The 22,642-nt window shown below is 34.8% G+C and overlaps 3 protein-coding genes across 3 annotated transcripts; 2 read left to right on the top strand and 1 right to left on the bottom strand.

Moving 5' to 3' along the window:
• Window positions 1–313: 313 nt before the first annotated feature.
• LOC142552252 (vacuolar protein sorting-associated protein 25-like) lies at window positions 314–3,485 on the bottom strand. The gene is made up of 6 exons (XM_075661961.1): window positions 3,282–3,485; window positions 1,808–1,947; window positions 1,165–1,218; window positions 992–1,080; window positions 834–909; window positions 314–685 (listed from the first exon to the last, which is right to left on the bottom strand). The coding sequence occupies exons 1-6, from the start codon at window positions 3,338–3,340 to the stop codon at window positions 564–566; spliced, it is 540 nt and encodes a 179-aa protein (XP_075518076.1). The 5' UTR covers window positions 3,341–3,485; the 3' UTR covers window positions 314–563.
• Window positions 3,486–5,345: 1,860 nt separating this feature from the next.
• Window positions 5,346–12,095, top strand: LOC142552253 (extra-large guanine nucleotide-binding protein 3-like). Its single transcript, XM_075661962.1, is given in 10 exon segments — window positions 5,346–5,656; window positions 6,235–7,272; window positions 7,355–7,402; window positions 7,404–7,493; window positions 8,073–8,177; window positions 8,262–8,441; window positions 9,469–9,646; window positions 10,532–10,779; window positions 10,887–11,059; window positions 11,343–12,095. Coding segments are annotated over 9 exon segments (2,592 nt in total). The 5' UTR covers window positions 5,346–5,656; window positions 6,235–6,303; the 3' UTR covers window positions 11,944–12,095.
• Window positions 12,096–16,063: 3,968 nt separating this feature from the next.
• LOC142552254 (disease resistance protein RPM1-like) lies at window positions 16,064–19,996 on the top strand. Its single transcript, XM_075661963.1, is given in 5 exon segments — window positions 16,064–16,201; window positions 16,323–16,375; window positions 16,694–18,623; window positions 18,626–19,549; window positions 19,650–19,996. Coding segments are annotated over 2 exon segments (2,802 nt in total). The 5' UTR covers window positions 16,064–16,201; window positions 16,323–16,375; window positions 16,694–16,745; the 3' UTR covers window positions 19,650–19,996.
• The last annotated feature ends 2,646 nt before the right edge of the window (window positions 19,997–22,642 follow it).

Genomic DNA, 22,642 nt, shown 5'->3' on the forward strand with positions numbered 1-22,642 from the left:
TGGTCTTAGCTGGTGTTTTTGATAATTTCGTTCTCAACCATAAAGCCCTTTTAAGTTGCACGATGGCACAATTGTTCACCTCCGTAGGAGGGCACTTTTTTAGAACACTAGAAGCTCAATAGTAACTTTTACTCGACAAATCTCTGCTTTTTCAGGAGGTGTGACATGGTAAGATGTAATGAATTCATAAATCTTAGCATGTCCCAATTACATTGTCGGAGATCAGGTTAGTAACATAACATATCAATTTTTAATACTTATAAACATGGATATATGTGTGCATTCAATAACAAAGTAGTAGTACATAAATGCAACACATGTTTCCTTGCCCTGGTACCAACTCAAATTCACATGATAAGACATCACGACTCCGTGAATATTCCCGCTAAACCATGGTTACATCATACATGACATTCCTGAGCAAGACAAAACCTTTGGAGTGGCTGAAGTTTGATGAACTCTGGACCATGAAAATGTCGCAATTATTCTGTAAATAGAGAAATCTTGAGAACTCTCGGACACAAGTCCGTTGAAAAGAACGGGCCATCTTGTAAGCGGAAAATTTACAATGAAAATTTAACACCCTCGTCGTCAGCTGAGGTTCCTTTGAAGATGACAAGTTTCCCCTTATGCTCTAGCTGTTTCAAGGCTCGCTTTAGAATTGTACGGTCGACTCCATGAAGCTCTGGTTTCCACCGACAAACGAGACCAAGAGTTTGTCCCAGTTGCAGAAACCACGTACAAAATAATAAAACAGATGGAGGAAAAAAAAACCAGAAAGTATTCCTCGTACATAAATTGTGTTGCAAGATTCAAGAACTAAGAATGTGTACCTGTCCCTCGAGACTCGACCCCTGACCGTATTTCCTCGACTGTGATGACACTGTCCTCAAATCCATTATCCTTCACCTGTAAAACACAAGAGACGTCCCACATAGAGCAACGATTCGAGGAAATCAGCACTTCAATGGAAAATTAGATCGATACTCACGAAGCGCAATATCAAGTCAGCCCAATCTTGGATCCGATGCCAAAGTATTAAACATTTTCTGTTACCTTTATCCAACCATTCTGCACGTCCTGTCGATTTTATTTACTAATATAAGTAATAAAACTTTTATAAAGATTCTATCGACTTAATAATTCCTTACATGTACATCATACCTTCGGAAACTAAGGCTGACAGAAATGCCTCCCTTGCTTCATGACTTAAAGATCCTGCAGTATCATGATTCAAACATTTAATTGAGCAACATCCCAACTTTTAACGTTTGACAAGATCGAACTATTAATCACACCTTTTTAATTTGCATATTTTTCTTTTGAAGGTCACTCCCGTGTTATAGCGCTATTACATACGCAATGCTATCCTATAAGCATTTGAATGCTCTTCTATTTAAATGATACTTTCACCTACTCTACCACACATATCATATTCACAATGCTCTACTTTATAGGGTAAACTTGTGATTAACCAACAAAAGAAAACCCAAGACAGGCATTAGTTTTTGGGTGGACGCCGACGGTTCAAATTTTGAGCAAAAAACATGAAGTACCCGCTCAAAAATAATCACAGCCAATTTCCAAAACAATAAATAGAAAGCAGAAAGCAAGAACCACTATTTACAGGTTGTGAGTCCAGTCCAATGTTAGCTAGAAAAGGACCTTGTTCTGCGGGTCGAATATGAGTAAATTATCTGTAAGTAGCGATATTCAATGAATTAATTGCACAGAGACACGTGTCAAAAAAATCAAAAAGAGAGGAAAAACTAAAACAAAAACAGCACGGAGATACAGGAAGACTTACTTTCAATACCAGGATTACTGAACAATGGGAAATCTTCTTCCAGTCCAATGGAAAAGATTTTTTGAGTTCTGCAGAAATCGAGTATCAGCTCCTTCCAGAGTTGTATCTGCTTCTCCCTAGTTTCTCTAACCGGCTGCAAACTACAAAATAAAGAAAGTTGGCGTGTCAAAAGGACAAACTACAAAGGTCTCTCTTTGAAAGAGCATGTGGAACAGAATAAATGAAGAAGTAATTATGTTTGCAGCTCTAGAACCATGATTCATAAAATTTGAATAATCTAGCACCACTGCGACCAATTTCCATGGAAAGCAAAAGATTTCACAGAAGTTGTTCATCTATCATATATTTAAGGGAAATACAAAATACTATACTAATGAAGGGCATTTAATGCACAATTTTTTACTATAGGTAAAATAAGCACTGAAATATCTTAAATTTGAAGCCAACACATATAAGATGAAAGATTAAGGTCAATCATCAATTTTGAGATGCAACACACAAAAGGAATAGAATCGATCACAGTGCCATGTAAGCTAACATTCATGGAAATTTTCCTTATGGAAATCAAATCATGTTTGACGGCTTTATCTCTCCACCATAACATGACAACTCCCTGTACTCTAAATGTTACCGAAGAAATAAACATCATAAAAAACAACATCAAATACACACATGTAGTATAGCCAACATATTCATCAATCTAGGAAGTCCACTAAGGTAGGGAGATCCCTCCTTTCATATTATACGAAAATGATAAGAAAAAAAGTATGGCTTGATTCCAGAACTACTTCTTCACCTAGCCTATGTCGGCATGGTTTATCTATTCCAGTGTGAGCGCTCAATCCCTACCTCTTGTAGCCTAAAAAGGAAATCAGCCACAACAGAGAACTTGACTATTTCACTGAGAATTGAGATGCTTGAAATGCTTAACAAAACATCAGCAACTCATTAGAAGATGCTACAAAAGCCAATGAATCTAAACAAGCAACGTCAAGAATCTCCATAACTCGACCACCTATAGGATATTTTTGAATCAACTGAAGAACAAAATGTGACCACTAGAGTATAGGATAAATGAGCTCAATAAAACAACATAAATTTTTCATTGTTTCTAAAATATTCCACTCAAAGAACAGAGCAAATTCCAATTTGAGTTGAAAAAGAAACACGACATTTAAATGTTTCTTCATTATATTCTATCAATTCATAACCTCTTCCTTTTTGTGTATCCTTCAGGAATTAGATACTGCATAAATTTCTCAACATCCGCTCCTCAACTAATTCGATCCAACCACTAATTTTTCGTTTACATCCTAAATTCAAGAAATAAGCCGACAGTTCTTACAGCTTAAAACTAATAATCCATAAATTTGCTTACTTCATAGCAACAAAAAAACCCGATTTAAATACCAATTTTAAGCACAAATAGGAATCTAAAAAATGACAATGGTAAAAATAGGGAAGCGAGGAGTACGTGAAGTAAGGAGGGTAGTTAAAGAAGCTGGGGAGCTTGAATTCACCCAACGTCTGCATATCTTCTTCTTTGCTTCGGATCAGATCTTTAAAGTCAGAAAATTTGCAGGAAAACGGAAAAAAATTATGTAATGCAACAATGTCGTGGATGAACAAATTTTGATTTGAGTTCGCTCGCACAGGTCAACTAAGGCGTGGCAGTAGGGAAATGCATATATCAAAATTTATAATTACTTCCTATAATCAATATATTTAATAAAAAATTAAAAAAAAAACCATGAGAATATTACTAAACCAAATTAAAAAATAATTACATTCCAAACGGACGTAGGAGGAATAACAAATCTTTGATCTTACTATAAGTACATTCTTTAATTTAATTTTTTTATGTTAAGAGTATTATTTTTTATTGTGAATATCGGTAGGATTGACTCGTTTCACCTTATTCTGTTATGGGATAATTGCTCACTGAGACAAAACGTTAGTACCGTACTATAATTTTTCCTTTTTTTAAGCCCATATCTGTCCACTTTAGTACAGTGTTTATAAGCTTTATTATTTGAAGTAGAGAGACTTTAGCCTTGTGAGAAATTGGTCCATGCGATGCTATACTCTTTTCTTGTATACAAATATATTTTATTGTTGTCAATACTTTGCCTTTGACATTTGTGGTAATAATTTTGATTTTATTGTACTTACTCAATGTATTGTGCTCAAGGGAGTACTGACTGCAAGCACTAGTGAGAAATCTGTTATAATCTGTTCTCAAGCTCAAGATTTTGTCATATTTTGATGTCACATGCGTTATTCCATAACAATTAAAACTAACTATTTTAAACAGATTAATTGTGTGAAAACTAAAAATAATTCTTTTTTAATGTGTTGCATTGTTTAACAACATATCTCACATGTCATAGAAAAAGAATATGATTTATATCCATAAAATAAAATCATTTAGCTTTTTCTTGATTTTCCATTTTTGTGTTGCTTGCTAGATGTCTCCCAAAATTAGTGCACTAACTACCCTATATCCACCCAACCCATTTCAAATGATAACAGTTTTAGTAGATAACTAAACCAAAAAAGAAAACTGTTGTCATAAATTCCAAATTGGGTGGGGGAGTGGTGGGGGGGCTAGTGCTAGTAGACCTCACCTCAATAATGCAACTTCACCATCAAGGTTTTATTGATTGTCTGGTTTGGTATCATTCAATCTAAGTCTCAGTTTACATCTTTATCTATTAAACATGTTAATTATACCAATATTCACAATAAAAAATAATACTCTTAGCATAAAATAATATTTTTGCATGGATGACCCAAATAAGATGTCTGTCTCACAAATATGACCCGTGAGACTGTATCACACAAGTTTTTGTCTTATTTTACTTTATTATTCATCACTTTTTGGAAATTAAAATATGTAAGTGTGTTGCACCAGCTAACCTAATAATTCCCACCAAGCATGGTCAAATTGAATTATATTCGAACTGTTACAAGAATAATTTCAATATTTTATTTTTAAAATAACCATTTAATATCCTTCTTGACCCTTATTTATAATAGACAAAAACTTGTGTGAGACGATCTTACGTGTCGTATTTTGTGAGACAGATCTTTTATTTCGGTCATACATGAAAAAATATTACTTTTTATGCTAAAATATTACTTTTTATTATGAATATCGGTAGGGTTGACCCGTCTTACAGATAAATATTCGTGAGACCATCTCGCAAGAAACTTACTCTTTATAATGTTGCAAATATGTAACAATGGAGAGGCGAAATTTTATTTTTAGAAGAAAAATAAATACTTGTGGAACAATATGAGTATCTTAAATAAATATATCATCCATCAAGATTCGGAAATTTAGTAATAAATGGAATTTCATTTTCAATCATGATACTCAAATTCAATATTATTATTCTTAAAAAAAATCAAATACTATTAAATATTTAATGTCTAATTTTGTTTCTTTGAAAGGTCAACATTGGACTTTTCAAATGAAAATGGCAGTAACAAATTTTCACTCCATCGTCATCGAACCCGAACATTTCCAAACCGTGCACTCACATGGACCCCACTATCTATCTCATCTGTATTGAGCAAATCATCTGTCCAGTTCCTAATCTCCAATTTTACATATACTCTTGTTGTCTCTCTCTAAAAAGAATGAAAAATTTATGTAATCCATGCTTTGTGCTATAATCTTTGTTTCATGCTATCTGTTGAAAAGGGTAGATTCTTTCATAGATCAGGATTCAGCCCTTTTGATTTTTCAGAGTTTCAAAGCCCAAGAAGGCAGCCTTTATTACTAGTAATTTACCCTTTTCCTCTCATTGATCCATTCACCTTCTTTACCTGTCTTTTTAATAGGTACATGTATGCTTGAAAGGCTCTTTATTTTTCATTCTCATCGCTCTTTCGTGCATAAAGTTTGTTCTTTTTTTGTAAATTTAAATTTTTTTCACTCTTTCTCTTGAGATTTCTGGATGCTAATTTTTGGATCTGTAATTCGATGAAAGTTGAAATTTTGGATGAAGTGAGATGCAATTAAGCTTATTTGGAAGTTGATTTTGTAATGGTTCGGATTTGGTGCCTTGTCGAAAGTATGACTCCGAATTTTCGACCTCTAGAATCTTGAAGCATTTGTTTTCAAGTTGACAACTTTGATCTGAAAATTCATGAATGCTTGATTTTTATGAGCAGGGTTGTTGAAATTTCTTTTCAGTGGAAAAGTGGTACGCTTGGCCGTTGATTTTTTGGGTTTTTATTTTCGATTTGGAAATTTTCAATTATGAATGCTTTGACAAAATGCCTCTTGATTGTGCAAATTACTTCACAAGTTTTTATTTTTTGATTTGAAAGAACTGTAACTCTCCATTTGTTTTGCTTCTCAGTTTTATAGATCTTGCATTTAACTTGTTTCTAAAGTGTATTTATTCAATTTTTAGGACATTGAAACTTATCGTATTGTGAATAACTTGGGGCGTGCTTGAGGGGGCAGATTGGTGTGAGGAACCATGGATAAAAATGGGTCTAAGGATTGGAGGGATATGGTGAGAAAAATGCTTCCTGCAGGAGCGCCCGTTCCCGACGAGGATAACTTGGATTATTCAATAGCATTAGAGTACGATGGCCCTCCAGTTTTATATGAAATTCCCCGAGCCGAACCCCTTTATATGAATGCAGACACAATTCCAATTGCTGAACCAGTTTCCCAGTCTAGAAGATCAGTGACTCACGATATGGCCCCTGTTGTTGAACCAATCCGTATGCCCATGTCACGTATCGCGAGTGTTGCAAATCATTCTAATCAGAGTCCTAGGATGTCTGGAAGTTCGGAATCCGAGGTGTCTGTTTTGCAAAATGCTGATTTTTCCTCGCCATCCCCTTCAGCTTCCCCCGGTTCAGTGCACAGTCGCCGAAGTTATGTCCCAAAAGACTCTTCCAATGACGTGAGGAGATCCACAGTGGTCACCTTTAATACCGTTGATAGATCTGACAGGAGAGTCACAGACGCGGAGAAACAAGTGTTTCCTGAATATGTTGGTGTCACCAAAGAAAAGAAGAGGAGAAAGAAAACAAGAGTGTGTTATAGGTGTGGAAAAGGAAAGTGGGAGACTAAGGAATCATGCCTGGTTTGTGATGCAAGATATTGCAGCAATTGTGTGCTCAGAGCAATGGGTTCAATGCCAGAAGGGCGCAAATGTGTTACTTGCATCAGTGAGCCGATTGACGAGTCGAAGAGGTCTAAATTGGGAAATCATTCTAGGCTTTTGTCACGTTTACTCAGTCCATTAGAAGTCAAACAAATAATGAAAGCCGAAAAAGAGTGTTTGGCGAACCAACTTCGACCAGAGCAGTTGATTGTTAATGGGTATCCTCTGAAGCAAGAAGAGATGGCCGAACTTTTTGGATGCCCTTTACCTCCTAGGAAGTTGAAGCCAGGCCGCTATTGGTATGATAAGGAATCAGGTCTTTGGGGAAAGGTGATACCTTTTTCATTGTTGCTGGAAATCTTGTGTTGGGAATTGAAAATGCTCATGTCGTTTTTGGATTCCATTTTGACAGGATGGAGAAAAGCCAGATAGAATTATTAGTTCAAACTTGAATTTTACATGGAAAACTTAGTCCTCATGCAAGCAATGGGAATACTGAGGTATTCATCAATGGCCGAGAAATAACAAAACTTGAGCTGAGAATACTAAAGGTTTGTCTTTCTAGTGCGAGATGTTAATATGAGAATCTTTTTATATTTTTGTAGAAAAAAATGATGGGATTTAGGAGAGTTGGTGTTTTCTTTTTATTGGGTTTTGTTTTCATTGTTAGGTTACTTATGCAAATCACATAAATATCAATTATTTAATGGTCACAACTCGTAACAACTTTACATAAATCTGTATTCTATTAATAATATGCAAAAGATTCAGGAAAAACGAAGTTAATGATCTTTTGCCGTGTTCTAGCACTTTTGTAAAGCTTTGATCATAGTTCATACCTTTGTGGATTAATGTAATGTAGGAGTTTATGAGACACAATGATTACGGATAAATCTTACCAAATCGGGGGCTAGAAGAGTAATAATATCGAAAAGACATAATTTTAAGGATTTAGGAATGGAAAAAGTGTGATTTTGGCTTTAAGCCACTTGTTTTTTGCTTGATATTTCAAGTGATGCAATCATGTGGGCCTTCAACTTTATGGTTCATCTTATATTACCTATGCTTTGTGTTGAATCTTGGTTTCGCTTTTGGGGAAGTAGTTTTATTTGTTGTTTTGTATTTGACAGTTGGCAAATGTTCAATGTCCTCGTGATACCCATTTTTGGGTATATGATGATGGCCGTTACGAGGAGGAAGGACAAAATAATATTAGAGGAAATATATGGGAAAAGGTATGTTTTAGGAATATTGAAAATTACATTCCAAATACTGTAGCATGTCCAGTGAATCGTTTCACCTACTCTTAATTCTTCCAGGCATCAACCAGATTTGTCTGCTCCTTGTTCTCTTTACCTGTACCCCAAGGTCAGCCTCATGGACATAAGGATGAGCCTAGCAATTATACTACCGTACCGAATTATCTAGAGCAGAAAAAGAGCCAGAAGCTTCTGCTACTTGGACTCCAAGGCTCTGGGACCAGTACTATTTTCAAGCAGGTAACCATGATGAAGTGGTCAAGCGAGGTTGTTGCTAAGAACTTGCTGCAGCTAATTTGGTTACAATTTCACCTGAAATAATTTACTCGTGCAATTGTTCACTGTTGCATCATTGATAGAATTTGAATGTTGAGGTTAACTTAGTGAAGACATTTTTTTATTCTTTACAGCATTTTTTTTGGTTTACAAGAATTGAAGTATTATTCATTGAAGTTTCCACGTACACCTTTTTCAACTTTTCTCTTTGTTTCTTCAAGACTTAGCTGTGTTGACCCTTAAATTTTTTAACAGGGATATTGAGATTTTTTTTTTGGAGTAAGTGACTTGCTTCTCTCCTATCTTCTGACTACTTTTCCGTTATTTCCATATGTCCGCAAATATATCTCTTAATTTTACTCAATAAAATAATAATAATAAATAAAAAAAATAAAGAGATGAAATCAGATTATTATTGAGCAATTGCATTTATCTCCCCGGTTAAATATAAAAAAAAGTATAAGCCCCAACGTAAAAACAATGGTCTTGTTTTTGAAATCAGGCATTTTCTCCCCATTTGTAAGGGGTTTTACACCTGATTTTTAATCACTGGGTTTAAAAAGATTATTGATTTTGTATAGGGTGTTATCTGCTTTTTTGGGTTTTCATTATGGTGCTAAATGCCATTTTGCCCGGCTATTATCGTACATTTGAAATTAAGTATTAACAGAATGATTGTATTTGTGTTGGATGGGAGGATGAAATTTTTTTGAGTTGACTATTTGGTTCTTCGGCATCAAGCAGTGATTTGGTTGAGGGCTTTTAAGATTCTCAGTTAATATTTAATGAATCATATTAATCATGTTTGTTAAAAATTCATCATTTTCTATGTGACATCAACTTAAGTCAAACAATTTTAAAAAATTCAATCCCTGTGGTTGGCTGAGTTGGTGAGTTTAAATACTAATGAGTTCTGAGATGTACGGTGATTGTCTTGTAATAGCTTTTCGTGTTATATCTAATTGACTCCTCTTGTTTTCTCCCGAAACAGGCCAAATTTTTGTATGGAAGCAAGTTTACATATGAAGAACTGCAGGATATCAAGCTTATGATCCAGAGCAACATGTATAAGTATCTCAGCATTCTGCTTGATGGTCGAGAACGATTCGAGGAGGAAGCTGTTTCAAAATCCAAAAGGCAAGGTTCTGATGGATTAGTCCTTGAATCAGGTGATAAAAGAATAAGTATGCTAAATTACTTTTTTTTTCCTCTTTCTTTGTCATTTCTTGCGTTTATTTTTCTCGTTCTCGTTCTCGTTTTCGTCCACAGTAACAACATAAGTTTAGATTTAAAAAACTCTTTAATCATCAGCTGTTATTTACTGATTCAGTATTTTCTAATGATATTTGCATAACATGTTCCGGTCTTTCCAGGTCGGTCAAATCAGAACCTGGAAAAAGTTGTTCTGGTTGAGCCGAGTTAAGTTTTATTTATGGTTTTTTTCAGAATATGGTTTTTGAAAATGCATGTTACAAAATGAGCTAGATGATGTGATGTGTTTGGTTTTTTTTTTTTTTTTTGAAAGAAATTTTTGCTGCTGTATTTGGTTAAATATTTTTTTAATTATGTGCAGGTTATAAAATTTGAGAAAATACTATAACATTTTGATATAATATTATAACATAATTGTTGTTGGTAGTGATGAAAATTAAATTTAAAATAATAATTATATGGGAGAAATTGTAATAGGGTGAAACTGAATTTTTGGAAAATAAGGTGGAATCTGCTTGTTTTAATGTCCGGTGACTGAAATGGTGACTGAAATGTTTTCAATAATGAAAACAAACATATACTATATTTCTTCTTTCTTTATTGGTTGTCATAAAAGTTGTGTGATGGATGATCCTCTATCGCACTTGTGCTCTCCTCGGTGTTTTCAAGGTTTGAGAAAAATCAACATTATTTTTTGTTCTAGTTTCTCAATTAGTGGGAAAATTTTGAAATGACCTTTTGTTCTAGTTATTGTTAAAATTTGGATGTACGTTTGTCCTATGACTAATGAAAATTCTATAATACCTCAACTTTCTTGTGGTAATTGAGTGCATATTCTACAGGGGAAGGATCGGAATCCATTGAACCCAATCAATGCATATATTCCCTCAATCCGAGATTGAAGCATTTCTCTGATTGGCTCCTGGATATCATAGCCACAGGAGATTTAGATGCATTCTTTCCTGCTGCAACGCGTGAGTATGCTCCACTTGTTGAAGAAGTCTGGCGGGATTCTGCCATACAGGAAACATACAGGAGAAAGAACGAACTTCACTTTTTTCCTGACGTGGCTGAGTACTTCTTAAGCAGGGTATTGTATTTTGCTTTGGGTCACTATTAATTTAGTTGCACAATTTGTATAAAATCAGTTGCATTTCTGTCATTGATGTTGACTCTAACATTTGTTTTCGATGACAGGCTGTTGAGATATCGAGCAATGAGTATGATCCTTCAGACCGTGATATACTGTATGCGGAAGGGGTGACTCAAGGGAACGGTTTGGCCTTTATGGAGTTCACCCTGGATGATCGTAGCCCAATGTCGGAAACCTACACTGAAAATCTTGATGCTGTGCCCCCGCCTCAGATAAAGTAAGTAATATTAGATTCTTAAGTAAAGAATATGTTTACAAGGAGATTTGATATTATGGACATCATGATATATGTTTAATATGATATATTTTGACTTGGTTATCATGTTGTATAAAAACAATGTTTGTCCCAAGATGTTTTCGTTTACAGGGATCGTGTAATAGCTAGTTTTACGAGAGTTGATGCTGTCTCCTGTTGCAACTGTTTACCAGTAAAAGTTTTACGTGTATGAATGACAAAAAATCATCATCGGCGTCACGTTAACCTAATAATTTGATATCAGGTATCAACTTATTAGAGTGAATGCCAGGGGGATGAATGAAGGATGCAAGTGGGTCGAAATGTTTGAAGACGTTAGCGTGGTCGTTTTCTGTGTGTCCCTGAGCGATTACGATCAAGTGTGTGATTCTCCAGACATTGGTGGTAGCAAAAATGTCGTCCTTCAAAACAAGATGATTCAAAGTCGGGACCTCTTCGAGACAACAATCAGACATCCATGTTTCAAGGACACCCCATTTGTCTTGATTTTGAACAAGTACGATCTTTTCGAGGAAAAAATCAACCGGGCTCCCATTGGCTCCTGTGAATGGTTCACCGACTTTAGTCCAGTTCGGCCCCACAACAGCAATCAGTCGCTAGCCCACCAAGCTTACTTCTACATAGCAATGAAATTCAAGGATCTTTACGCAACCCTTACCGGACGAAAGCTCTTTGTTTGGCAATCAAGGGCGAGAGACCGATCCACTGTGGATGAAGCTTTCAAGTATATAAGAGAAGTCATTAGATGGGATGATGAGAAAGAAGATAACTATTACGGGGGTGGAGAAGACTCGTTTTACAGTACCACAGAAGTGAGAGGCACGCCATTTATCCCGCATGAGTAGTATGATGTGTCTCTTGAGAAAAAAAATCTGGGATTCATGTATAGATAGTGATGAAACGGAGATGAGATCAATAAACTTCAATCATAAATATTTATGCATATTTTTTGTACCCAGGTCTCTTGATTGCAATAATATATGTTGTCGTACGTGCACCTTTGGGTATTATATTATGTAATCAATTAGTCGAGGATCAGTCTATGGCCGCCAAGCGTATATTGATTTGAGTTGCTTATAGAAATATTACATGTACTGCTAAACATTGAACATCGGAGACGAGAAAAGAGCAAATCAACATGTCGTGAATCTCTATTAATGCCCGCAGTAATTATTTGAATATCAACGCGAGCAAACTTATCCGAAACATCGAGTCGAAGCAAGTAAGCCTAAATATAGTTGTGCGTGCATTTCACTACTTTACATGTATCAGTGATGAGCAGTGAGAAGTTCTGAAAATTAACAAGTAAATTATATGGAATTATTCCGAGCATGAAATGGGAGCCAACCATGTTATTTAAACCCTTCCAAAATAATCCAGGCGAACATATGAGAAATCACGAAACAGCCTTGAAGGGAATGGAAATATCTTTATTAAGTTGCACTGAATTTCCTTTCAAGATATTTGGTTCTGTAGCTTTCATGGAGGAGGAATTCTTGAAGCAAGTTGAGAACATGGCTGTCGAAAAAACCACTCTAACCCAGCCTGACATGGTCACGGATTAAAACTTCCTTCAAGCACTTCAAATCAGTGCTGTCCTATTCAAAAGCAAAGAGTTACCCTCGTTTTTCTTTATATTCTGCTTAAAACTTACTCATTTCAAACAAGCGCAGCCCATTTCACCAGATGTTTCATCCAAACAATCTGAAATGTATATGATTCGCTGTTCTGTTTGGCTTGATTTATAGCAGAGACAACTATACTGGGCGGGCCAAATAGTGGCGATAAGCTATGCAGCAGCAAGAGAAGCAACATTGTGAGTTTCAATGTTAAATGATCGCACTGGGGACTGTATATGGACTAATGGGATGTTTTCTTTTCTATAATACTCTATATAAAAATAATTTTATTATATATTTGTAAATTTGTTTAAAATATATTATATTTGAGTATATAATTTATATGTTGAGATATATTTGTGTTAATTAATAATTCTAATATTTTAAATAACATGATAATTTTTATCATAATATTTTTTTAAAAAAATAAACACTCTTAAAAAAAGTAATAAAAAAAAATTAAATAAATTTGAAAATGAAGCTGTTTTTGTTGAGTGTGTTTGTTGTCTCTTTTCTAATGTTTATGTCTTCTTTTTGTTTAGTTATCCAAAGCAGTTTTGTCATCTTTCATTGTCACTAGACATGGGTCGTGGCTCATCTTCCTCAACTTCTTCGATCATTCGTGGACCAAGCCCTCAACTGCTCAATTATTTTGACTTAATGAACTTTAATCTCGTGGACTTTCAAATTATTTGAGTTGACACAATTTGTGTCTAACAGTATTATTGTTGAAACTTTTCAAGTTCGCAATCTTGATTTTGATGTTAACAAAACTTGTTATTGTGTTTCTAACATATTTACTCAAGTGTGAAGTTGCAAACACAAGAAGCAAGCTGAAACTGAACTTTGCACAAACTGAATTTCTGGCGAGCTTTGGTATTTTGATGATATCTCTCAACTGGATTATCCAAATGACAATCTGCCAACTTGACTGATTAGAAAACTCAATTTGGAACAAATCGTATTTCACGTCAGTTGAGAAAAATCGGATGTTATCATGGTCTAACTGATCGCTCAATTACCGAACTGATCACACAAAAACAGCAATCAGTTGAGTTTGAGCAGCTGCGGTATTTTGGTCATATCTCTCAGCTCGGTTATCGAAATGAAGCGATTCAGTATGCGTTGGAAAGATAAGACGATGATCTACAAATCATCTTCAGAAGTCAAAGTCTGAATCAAAGCTTAAGATGATGATAAATGACGATGAAGTTACTGGTTTTGCACAAACTGAAATCAGCTAGGCTGATTTCAGCACACCAGCTGAAACTGAACCAACTGAACCAACTGCTGACCAGCTGACCAACCAACTGAACTGAACCAGCTGCTGACCAACTGAAACTGAACCAGATCAGCTGAAGACTAGTTGAACCAGACCAGCTGAACTGAACCAGCTGAAACTGAACCAGACCAGCTGAAGACCAGTTGAACCAGTCCAACTGAATCAGTTGAACTGAACCAGACCAACTGAACCAGTTGAACTGATTGACCAGTTGAGTTGACCAGTTGACCAGTCGAGAAAATGTCCAGCAAGACGAATTTGACCGTTGCAATTCCAGAAACAGTACAGAAACTTTCCAATGGTCATATTCTTGTGTCTAACGTATATATCAGTGTTGGAGCCTATAAATACAACATATTGAAGATCAAACAACAGCTTTTGAAGTGAATTCAAAGCATGGGCAGTTAGCATGAAGATATCAGCTAGTTGAGAGCACAAGCCCTTGTGTGAGGATACATTTGAGATATACACTGTAAATGATAAATTCCTCACACACAATCACTCACACATATACAAGAGAGTTGAACTTCAAAGATTAGTTGAGTGAGTCTTGCACAAAGACAATAAACTTGTGTATGTAGCCTTTGCATATGAGACATTAAACAATATGCTGATTGTGAGGTGCTGCCTACAATCTTGAGTGCTAGGAGTTCTAGTTGGGTGCTGCCCTTCCGGAATAGGTTTGTACAAGTAGTTGTATAAATCAAAATCTTCTAGTGGATCCTTCCTAAGGGGAAAAAGGGGTGACGTAGGAGTGTTTGAAATCTCCGAACATCCATAAACAAATTTGTGTCTATTTGTTTATTGCATTTGCTTATCATTTTCACTGTTTTTAAAGATGCATTGTTGAAGCATTTTATGTGTTCTTCAAATATCAAAATATTGTATACCAAGTGTTTGATAAAATGATTCAACTGAATATTTTTTACTCATTCAACTTGCATATATTTTAAATGGTTTACAAAATATTTATTCGGTTTCTACGAAGGATTATTTCGAGTATTTTCCGCTTGGTTTGAACACCAAACTCGATTTAATTCATCGGTGTTCAATATTTCAAGAATCGAGCTATTTTAGCTCAACGATTACCCCCCTAACCGATCCTAACAATTATATTCAATATGATTAATGAAAAATTACAGTATAAAATTTTTATATTTAGTTTGTAATTAGAAATTCTTTTATATGTATATTCTCTTCGTCTCGTATATTTAAGTTTTTGTGTATTTTCACAAGATTAATAAATTTATTAGAAATGTAAATTTTAGGAACATATCCAATTTTTCTTTTATTTAACAAATGTTCTAATAGAATAAAAAATTTGTTAGAAGTAATTAATGTATTTATTGACCGGATAGCTTGATAAGAATAGAACGGATAAAAAAATGTTACATTTATATTTGGAACGAAGTATTAATTATGATATCATATTATATTATGATACATTATATTAACTTAGTATTTATTTCAAACCATATTTATCATTAAAAAAAATAATTAATATTTAAAAAAAATTCAATATAAATTTATATTTAAAAATTTTAATATATTGCGATGTTGTTATACAATTTTTATTATGGTAAAAAATTATTATAAGTTTAGCTTAATTATATAGTGATAAAAATACAACAAAAGAAAAAAATTTACATAATAAATACTTACATATTTATCATCTTTAAAATCTTATATAATATCTTTAGTTTGCAATATTTTATAAACATTTTTATACCTAAAATTTAATAAGCATCACAAAATTGTTTCTTATTTGGTGGAATAATAATTTAATCGAAAGAAAATAGGAAACCCATGGAGTAAAAATGGACGAATTCCGTAGATGAAGAAGAGAAAACAAAATTTGCAACAAAGATCTACGCATTAAAATGGTGTGACCTTTGTGAAGGCTTAAATCTTTTCTTTTTTTTTATTGTACATTATTATATTTCTTTAAAAATATGTATTTATTTAATTATTTTTTTTTTCAATTTATAATATTTATTTAAAAAACCCGGCTAGCCATTACTCGCTAGAGCCTATGAAATTCCAGCTTATACTATTATATCTGTAAATAATATTGACCAAGACATTTGAAGGATATACATATACATAAAAATATATGATATGGAAGTCGATGATCCGCTGCAAAACTCGTCGATGCAGATCGGCTATCTATCTCTATTTTGCGATTTCCACTTAATTACATAGGTAAGTTTTTTTTTTTTTTTTTAAATTATAATAGTAATGATATATCTGCTCTTTCCTCTCCAAATCCATATCTGTGTCATATTTTTATACTTTGATTTTGATTTCTCTTCTCTTTGAGCAGAAGAAGTCAATGAACAAGTTTATAAGCAGCGCTACACCTGAAAATTAATCCAGGTAAGTCTTCTTACTTGATCATTTGATACAAAACGTCAGTGGGTGGTGGCCTAGACGTTTCTCATTAAATAATAGTCTAATTGATTTTTGCACTTTAATATTGTTTATCTACTACTTTACAGTTAAATCTTTGCATATATTACATGTTTTTTTATAAAAAAAATGAGAATGGAATGTCGTTTTAGGCTGGCTTTGAGTGCTTGAGTCAAGATCAATTAGATTGGGGCTATAATTAGGACTGTGGATTCACATAATTTAAATTTTATGGGGTGGATTTCATTTCGAGAATATTTCCTTACATCCTTTCAACCTTTGCAGGAAACACAAGGATCGGTGCATGGTAAATGTAAGAAGTCGAGAGCAGGCAAAAATGGCAGACAGTGCTGTATCTTTTCTCCTCAATCAATTATCTCTCTTTCTCCAACATGAGAAGGAATTACTAGGAGGGGTTGGAGAGGAAGTGGAGTATATTCAAGGTGAATTGGAACACATGACAGCATTCCTTAGAGTAGCTGATTATAAAGAAGAAAGTGATCCCCAACATAAAGCATGGGTTAGTCAAGTACGTAAAATCACTTACGACATTGAAGATATTCTGCAAGAGTACATGCTCCGATTTGCTTATCCTCGTCATGGTTCAAATGAATTCGGTGGGTGCATCAAAAAAATTTTATGTGCTTCAGTGAGAAATTTAAAAGCCCGTAGGCGAATTGCTTCTGAAATCCAAACAATCAAGTTGAGATTACAAAATGTTTCCAAGAGTCAACAGATGTTCAAAGACACACATGCTTTCATGGATGGATCAAGCTCTTCCTTTATGAGCAATGAATGGTATGACAGTCGGGGAGATGCTCTTCTATTGGAAGATTCAGATATTGTGGGTATTGAAAAGCCGAAGAGGCAACTGCTAGAGTGGCTTTTGCCGACTGAAAACGGGCTTAAAGTCATTTCAGTAGTAGGCATGGGCGGATTGGGTAAAACTACCCTTGTTAAAAGGGTCTATGACGATGCATCGGTGAAGGCGAACTTCGATAGCCATGTGTGGGTTACTATTGCAGAGTCTTTCAAAGCAGATCATCTTTTGCAAAGCATAATTAAGCAGCTTGTTTATGAAGTGAAGCAACAACCACCTCATGACCTGGAAGCAAAGAATGTTGATGAAATGAAAGAATTTATTTATTATTTTCTCCAGCATAAAACATATATAATTGTCCTTGATGATGTTTGGAAAATAGGTGCATGGGAATCCATCAGATATGCATTTCCAAGACTCGGTGCTCTTGGCTTCATTATCATCACCACACGCTTTAACAGCATAGGAAATGCTGCTTGCAGTGAGACCAACGGCCATTTGTATAATTTAGAGCCTTTCGATGCTGAAGAATCAGAAGAATTGTTTTATAAGAAGGCATTTCCAGGAAAATCATGTCCTCCTCATTTAAAAGAAGTTTCTGCATGTATCTTAAAGAGATGCGAGGGGTTGCCACTTGCAATTGTTGTAATTGGTGGCCTCTTAGCTACCAAGAAACAAATTCCTGAAGAATGGAAAATGTTTGAACGTAACATTGGTCTTGAATTAGAAGGAGACAGTATGAAGCGGATGGTGAAATTACTCTATCTCAGTTATTACGACTTGCCACACTATCTGAAAGCTTACATCTTATACATGAGCATTTTTCTAGAATTTGAGTTACTTGAGAAGTGGAGGATGATCAGGCTGTGGATAGCAGAAGGATTTATGGAGTTAAAACAAGGGAAGACGGAGGAAGAAATGGCGGAGGCCTATCTTAATGAACTTGTTAGCAGAAGTCTTATCCAAGTAGCGGACACATATGAGGATGGTAGGCCTAGAAAGTTTCGTATCCATGACATCCTACGGGAATACATCATTTCAAAGTCAAGAGAACGCAATATTTTTTTACCAGCCAGTGGAGAAAAAATAATGTGGCCTAATAAGATTAGACGTATGGCGATTCATTCTGCATTTACCAATGCACAAGAATCCTTCAATGTTAAATATCTTGTCTCTCTTTTCTGGTTTGAGTTTGAAGATTCAGAATCAGTACAGATTTTACACAGGGTTCTGCAAGGTGGGTGTAGGTTACTAAAAGTATTAGATTTAAGAGGAGCTCCATTAGATATAAAATCCCCAGTGAAGTTTTCAAACTCTATTACCTCAAGTATCTTAGCCTTAGGAGGACAAATATCAAAATCATTCCCAAATCAATTGGAAATCTTCAAAATTTAGAGACGTTAGGCCTCAAGCAGTGCAGAGTGACCGAATTGCCAATTCAAATTCTGAAGCTCCGCAAACTTAGGCATCTCTTAGTGTACTCATATATAAGTGCACGTGATACGTTTTCCTCTGGCCATCCACAAAGCTTTAAGGCTCCATACGAGATAGGATGCTGCCTGACTGCCTTACAAAAGCTATGTTACATAGATGCAGATGAAATTGATGGAATTAAAATAGTGCGAGAAATAGGGAGGCTAACTCAACTTCGGAGATTATGCATTAAAAAGTTAAAAAGAGAAGATGGGAAGGATCTTAGCTCTTCTCTAGCAAAGCTTATCAACCTACGATCTTTATGCATTTTTGCAGTTGATGAGGGAGAGGTGATGGATTTGGATCACTATGTGCCTCCTCTCACATTCTCGGTTCTTCGTAAAGTTGTGCTTCATGGACGTTTGGAGAAGTTACCACAGTGGATGCATTTTCTTCATGGGCTCACTGAAGTGCGACTCGGGTGGAGCAGATTGAGAGAGGATCTATTACAACACCTTGGAGTTTTGCCAAATCTAGTATCCCTAAAACTGTATAATTTTGCTTATGAAGGCGAGAGATTAAGTTTCGTTGGCAGAGGATTTCAGAGTCTCAAAAGATTGTGGCTGTTCAAACTAAGAGGATTGAGATGGATAGAAATAGAGAGGGGTTCCATGCCTTACTTGGAAACGCTATCTGTCTGGCATTGCAATCTAATGGGGAAGTTGCCATCGGGCATCGAGCATTTGAGTAATCTTCAGTACATGGAACTAGGCGATCTTTCAGTGGAATTCAAAGATACACTTGTTCGACAAAAACTAGAGGCTGGGGAGGAATGGAAGCTTGCACACGTCCCCAAAGTCAACATTTTCTCTCTAGTTGATGGTCAATGGAGAGATCTGCTATTATAGGTGATCATTTTTTTGTATACATACAAATGTGTGTGTGTAGTGAAATAACATGTGACACGTGATTATCAATTATCAAAGCAAAAGCCTTTTTGTGTATCAGGATACCAGATTCTTTGTGTGCACACGGAAAGGCTCAGCATGAGAAAATACTCAACTACTGTGCACATTGTTGGCTCAGCAGGTAGTTATACAACCATCATCTAATATCATTTTCCTTGGTGTTACCCATTCTGGATTATGCAGTGTTGGAGCAACTGCAGGTGAAAGAATCCAGCAAGTGTTCAGCAGCAGCCTTGTTACCTATAAATTTGTTAATGAAGATTGGCTCCCCCTAGCTCTTGGTCACTTGGCCTCAAATTTCTGGCTTTAGTTAACATTTAATTATTCGTGTTGTTTCGACATCGGACTCATCTGATAAGGATTCGATATATTAGCCTCATATGGCCATATTCTGCTGTTCAAGTGTTGCTTGGTCAAGAACCAAGTTTTACTTTTGCGTTAGAGTATCTAACGTATAATATTTTAACCCAAAAATCATGTGTTATTTTATTTTTCATATATAATGTAGCTGAATGATAGGGCAAGATATTTTAACGGTTTATTAATTCTAAACTTTTAATTATTTTTGTTGAGTTTAAAATTGTTGAATCTAAAAGTGTAGATGTCACGCCCCGAAACTCGGGATTGACACCGGCGTTGTTTAACAATCACACAATCGAAACAACAAGCCTTCCGTAGGACAGTATAAATCGAACCAGTTTATATATCATAATTTCCACGAAATAAACATTGTCTTTAGAATAACGAAATCCAACGAAATAGTAAATAATGTGGAAGCGTCTTACAATTATTAAATCATAAATTCAAACATAACTACTACTGATCTCGTGAATCACCATCCCCAGAACTGTTCGGACTCCTCTTCCTCAACCTGTTCTTCGGACTTATCTGGGAAGGGTTGTAAGAGGGGTATGTATTTTGGGAATACTCAGTAAATGGGGGACTTTGAACACAACATAACCAATTTAATAATATTTTCAAAACATATCATAAACGTACAGCATGCTTTTCATAATCGTAACGTAAATTCCATAACATAATAACACTGCGATTTTATGATATGGTACTAAAAATCATACCAAAAATCATATCAAATCCCCTAACATTGGCTCCAAATTTTCTTGCCATTCTCGAAAAATATGATGGCTAATTTATGGGATTTGTTTCCTATTTTCTTATAGTTTATTCTTGTATGTGATAATTTCGAAAATTGCTAGGTCCATGCCTTGATTCCTCTAGTCTTGGATGGTCTCTACCCAATATAGTATATCCCTTTGCATATTTTCGAAAATATGCTAACCTTATTGTAGGTATTTTTGACTTGGTAATCAAGATTTCCAACAATTAATTTTCCCATAATTATATCCTATTTATTAATAAAGTCTTATGCTAAACAAATTTCCTTACAATTATTTAATTACAAGATGGAAAAATCCGGTTCTTACAGTAGAAGTATTCAATCTAGATTTTTATATATTTTATAAAAATTTATTTTTTAGAATTTTGATGTGATATTCAAACTTTATTTATAAATAGTCCAGAAAAATTGAGAGGTGAATAGATTTTTAATGAAATACAATATTTGGGATGATCAATTATATATCATAATTTCCACGAAATAAACATTGTCTTTACAATAACGAAATCCAACGAAATAGTAAATAATGTGGAAGCGTCTTACAATTATTAAATCATAAATTCAAACATAACTACTACTGGTCTCGTGAATTACCATCCCCAGAACTGTTCGGACTCCTCTTCCTCAACCTGTTCTTCGGACTTATCTGGGAAGGGTTGTAAGGGGGGTGAGTATTTTGGGAATACTCAGTAAATGGGGGACTTTGAACACAACATAACCAATTTAATAACATTTTCAAAACATATCATAAACGTACAGCATGCTTTTCATAATCGTAACGTAAATTCCATAACATAATAACACTGCGATTTTTCACATTTAACGGTTTACTGACGTCAGTCCCTAAGTTTTAATCCTCTAAGGGGGCGAGGCCATAAAACAGTTCTATCCCACTGTTATGGGCCATATGTTGGAATTCCACCCATTTTCAGGGAATTCTCACAGTGTCAAACATAAACCTACCAAAAGTTCGTAAAAACGTATAGACGAAACGACGGTACTCGACCGTATTTTTAAACCACAAAACCGAAATTTTCATGTGCATAAAACAAAATTTAAAACAGCCCACTTACAGTGTTTGGATGTACTTAAAAAAAACGTGGAGTGAACGGCTTGGTTTGGATCACTTCGCGCTCCTCGTCCGGGTAGCGCTCCGGCTCGATTTCTTTGACGATTTTCAGGACGATTTTTGTGCAGTATTTTGGCTAGGGAGAGTTGCTTAATTTTCTCGAAAATTTGCAGCAAGGACTTTCGAAAATTAGGTGTGGGGAATGACTAGGGTTGATGCACTATTTATAGGGGAGGAGGGTGGAGCTAAATTTGGTACTAAAAATCATACCAAAAATCATATCAAATCCCCTAACATTGGCTAAATTTCCTTGCCATTCTCGAAAAATATGATGGCTAATTTATGTGATTTGTTTCCTATTTTCTTATAGTTTATTCTTGTATGTGATAATTTCGAAAATTGCTAGGTCCATGCCTTGATTCCTCTAGTCTTGGATGGTCTCTACCCAATATAGTATATCCCTTTGCATATTTTCGAAAATATGCTAGCCTTATTGTAGGTATTTTTGACTTGGTAATCAAGATTTCCAACAATTAATTTCCCCATAATCATATCCTATTTATTAATAAAGTCTTATGCTAAACAAATTTCCTTACAATTATTTAATTACAAGATGGAAAAATCCGGTTCTTACAGTAGAAGTATTCAATCTAGATTTTTATATATTTTATAAAAATTTAATTTTTAGAATTTTGATGTGATATTCAAACTTTATTTATAAATAGTCCAGAAAAATTGAGAGGTGAATAGATTTTTAATGAAATACAATATTTGGGATGATCCATTCATTATTTTGATAGATGGAGCGTCAAATCTTATGTTGATA

This window comes from Primulina tabacum, chromosome 7, assembly GCF_025594145.1.
Source record: "Primulina tabacum isolate GXHZ01 chromosome 7, ASM2559414v2, whole genome shotgun sequence".
In the NCBI taxonomy this organism is placed as follows: Eukaryota; Viridiplantae; Streptophyta; class Magnoliopsida; order Lamiales; family Gesneriaceae; genus Primulina; species Primulina tabacum.